The sequence below is a fragment of the Morone saxatilis genome, unplaced genomic scaffold (assembly GCF_004916995.1).
Source record: "Morone saxatilis isolate NCDOM2014 unplaced genomic scaffold, NCSU_SB_2.0 Contig15, whole genome shotgun sequence".
Classification (NCBI taxonomy): Eukaryota; Metazoa; Chordata; class Actinopteri; family Moronidae; genus Morone; species Morone saxatilis.
In genome coordinates, this window is record NW_023339707.1 from 4,727,689 (window position 1) to 4,728,873 (window position 1,185).

Genomic DNA, 1,185 nt, shown 5'->3' on the forward strand with positions numbered 1-1,185 from the left:
AGGACTCAGCCTTGGTACAAGGGGTGCCAGCTCCACCAGGTGAGCCATCCGGGCTCTACGCAGGCACCAGATACATTTTTTCTTTTTTCTTTTACTTGCTGACAAAATAGTCGAAATTTGTAATACTACTTTTGTTCCGACACATAATATCCCTTCAGGTCTTCCCTACAATTACCAAACTTATCCATTCCAAAATTGAAAAAAGCTCTTACCTTCTTTGCTGCATCGATACACTGCATGTATTCTTTGGCCAGGTCTGAACACTTTAGGGTCTGGTCCCTGTTACCCCTGTAACAGGATAAAATCTGAGCCTGCAGGCCAGGACACACCGGGTCTGTGTTGCGAGACCTGCAAAAGACAGACACAGATATACAGAAATAAATTCACATAAGATTAAGATCCCCATTAGCAAATTCTGAATGTAAAGAAGGTCTCCAAACAGAAAGTACAATTAAAAGCAGCTATATAATGTTTTCATACGAACAATGGATCACATACTTTCATGTGCAATGTCGGAAGAAAGTTGCTTGTAGTGATGAACTCAGAGGCTCTGCAGTTCCCCCTCAGCTCTATCAATCCCCCTAGCTTTATGAAGACTTCCCACTCATTCTTTTGGTTTTCAACAGCTATTAATTATTTTGGTTCACTTTAGCTGCTCTCATAAGGCCGTTTACAGCCACAGCAGGCAGCTGTTTTCATCATAAAAACTCTATCTACTCTACACTATCTTTACACTATTTGCTCAGCACCAAACAGCAGACAGATGAAGTTAGTAACTAGGCAGTTGAACATAGTAGAGCTAAGGATCCAGATATTTCCAACCAGAAACAGAGCTAAAAATAGAGTAAATACTGGACTCAACAAGTGGCAACAAACATGACTCTAAACAAATGATAATGTTATTCCGTAACTGTTGGAGATGCAACTAAGCAAGTGTTTGTTTATATCAGTTTGAGACTTGTTTTGGATGCCCCCAAGTGACCCATTATAATAGCAGTTCTTCATTATTGCAGCTTTTAACTTATAAATTATACAAAAACAAAAATCTTTTTAGTACAAGTTAGCTTATTCGTAAAGCCAGTCATATAAAACTGCCATATGTTGGATTAGAAAGAGCCTTGCTTCAGTGATTTGATTGTTTATTGACTTTTTTGAATGTACCCCTTCCAGAGTATATTGAAGTTT

General features: G+C 38.6%; 1 protein-coding gene across 1 annotated transcript in view; it reads right to left on the reverse strand.

The window, feature by feature from the left end:
* The window catches only part of chchd6a (coiled-coil-helix-coiled-coil-helix domain containing 6a), a 66,227-nt gene that overhangs the window by 22,656 nt on the left and 42,386 nt on the right, over nucleotides 1-1,185 (reverse strand). The window contains exon 8 of the mRNA XM_035657014.1: nucleotides 213-348. Within this exon, the coding sequence (XP_035512907.1) occupies nucleotides 213-348 (136 nt within the window). The remainder of the gene's footprint in view (nucleotides 1-212; nucleotides 349-1,185) is intronic.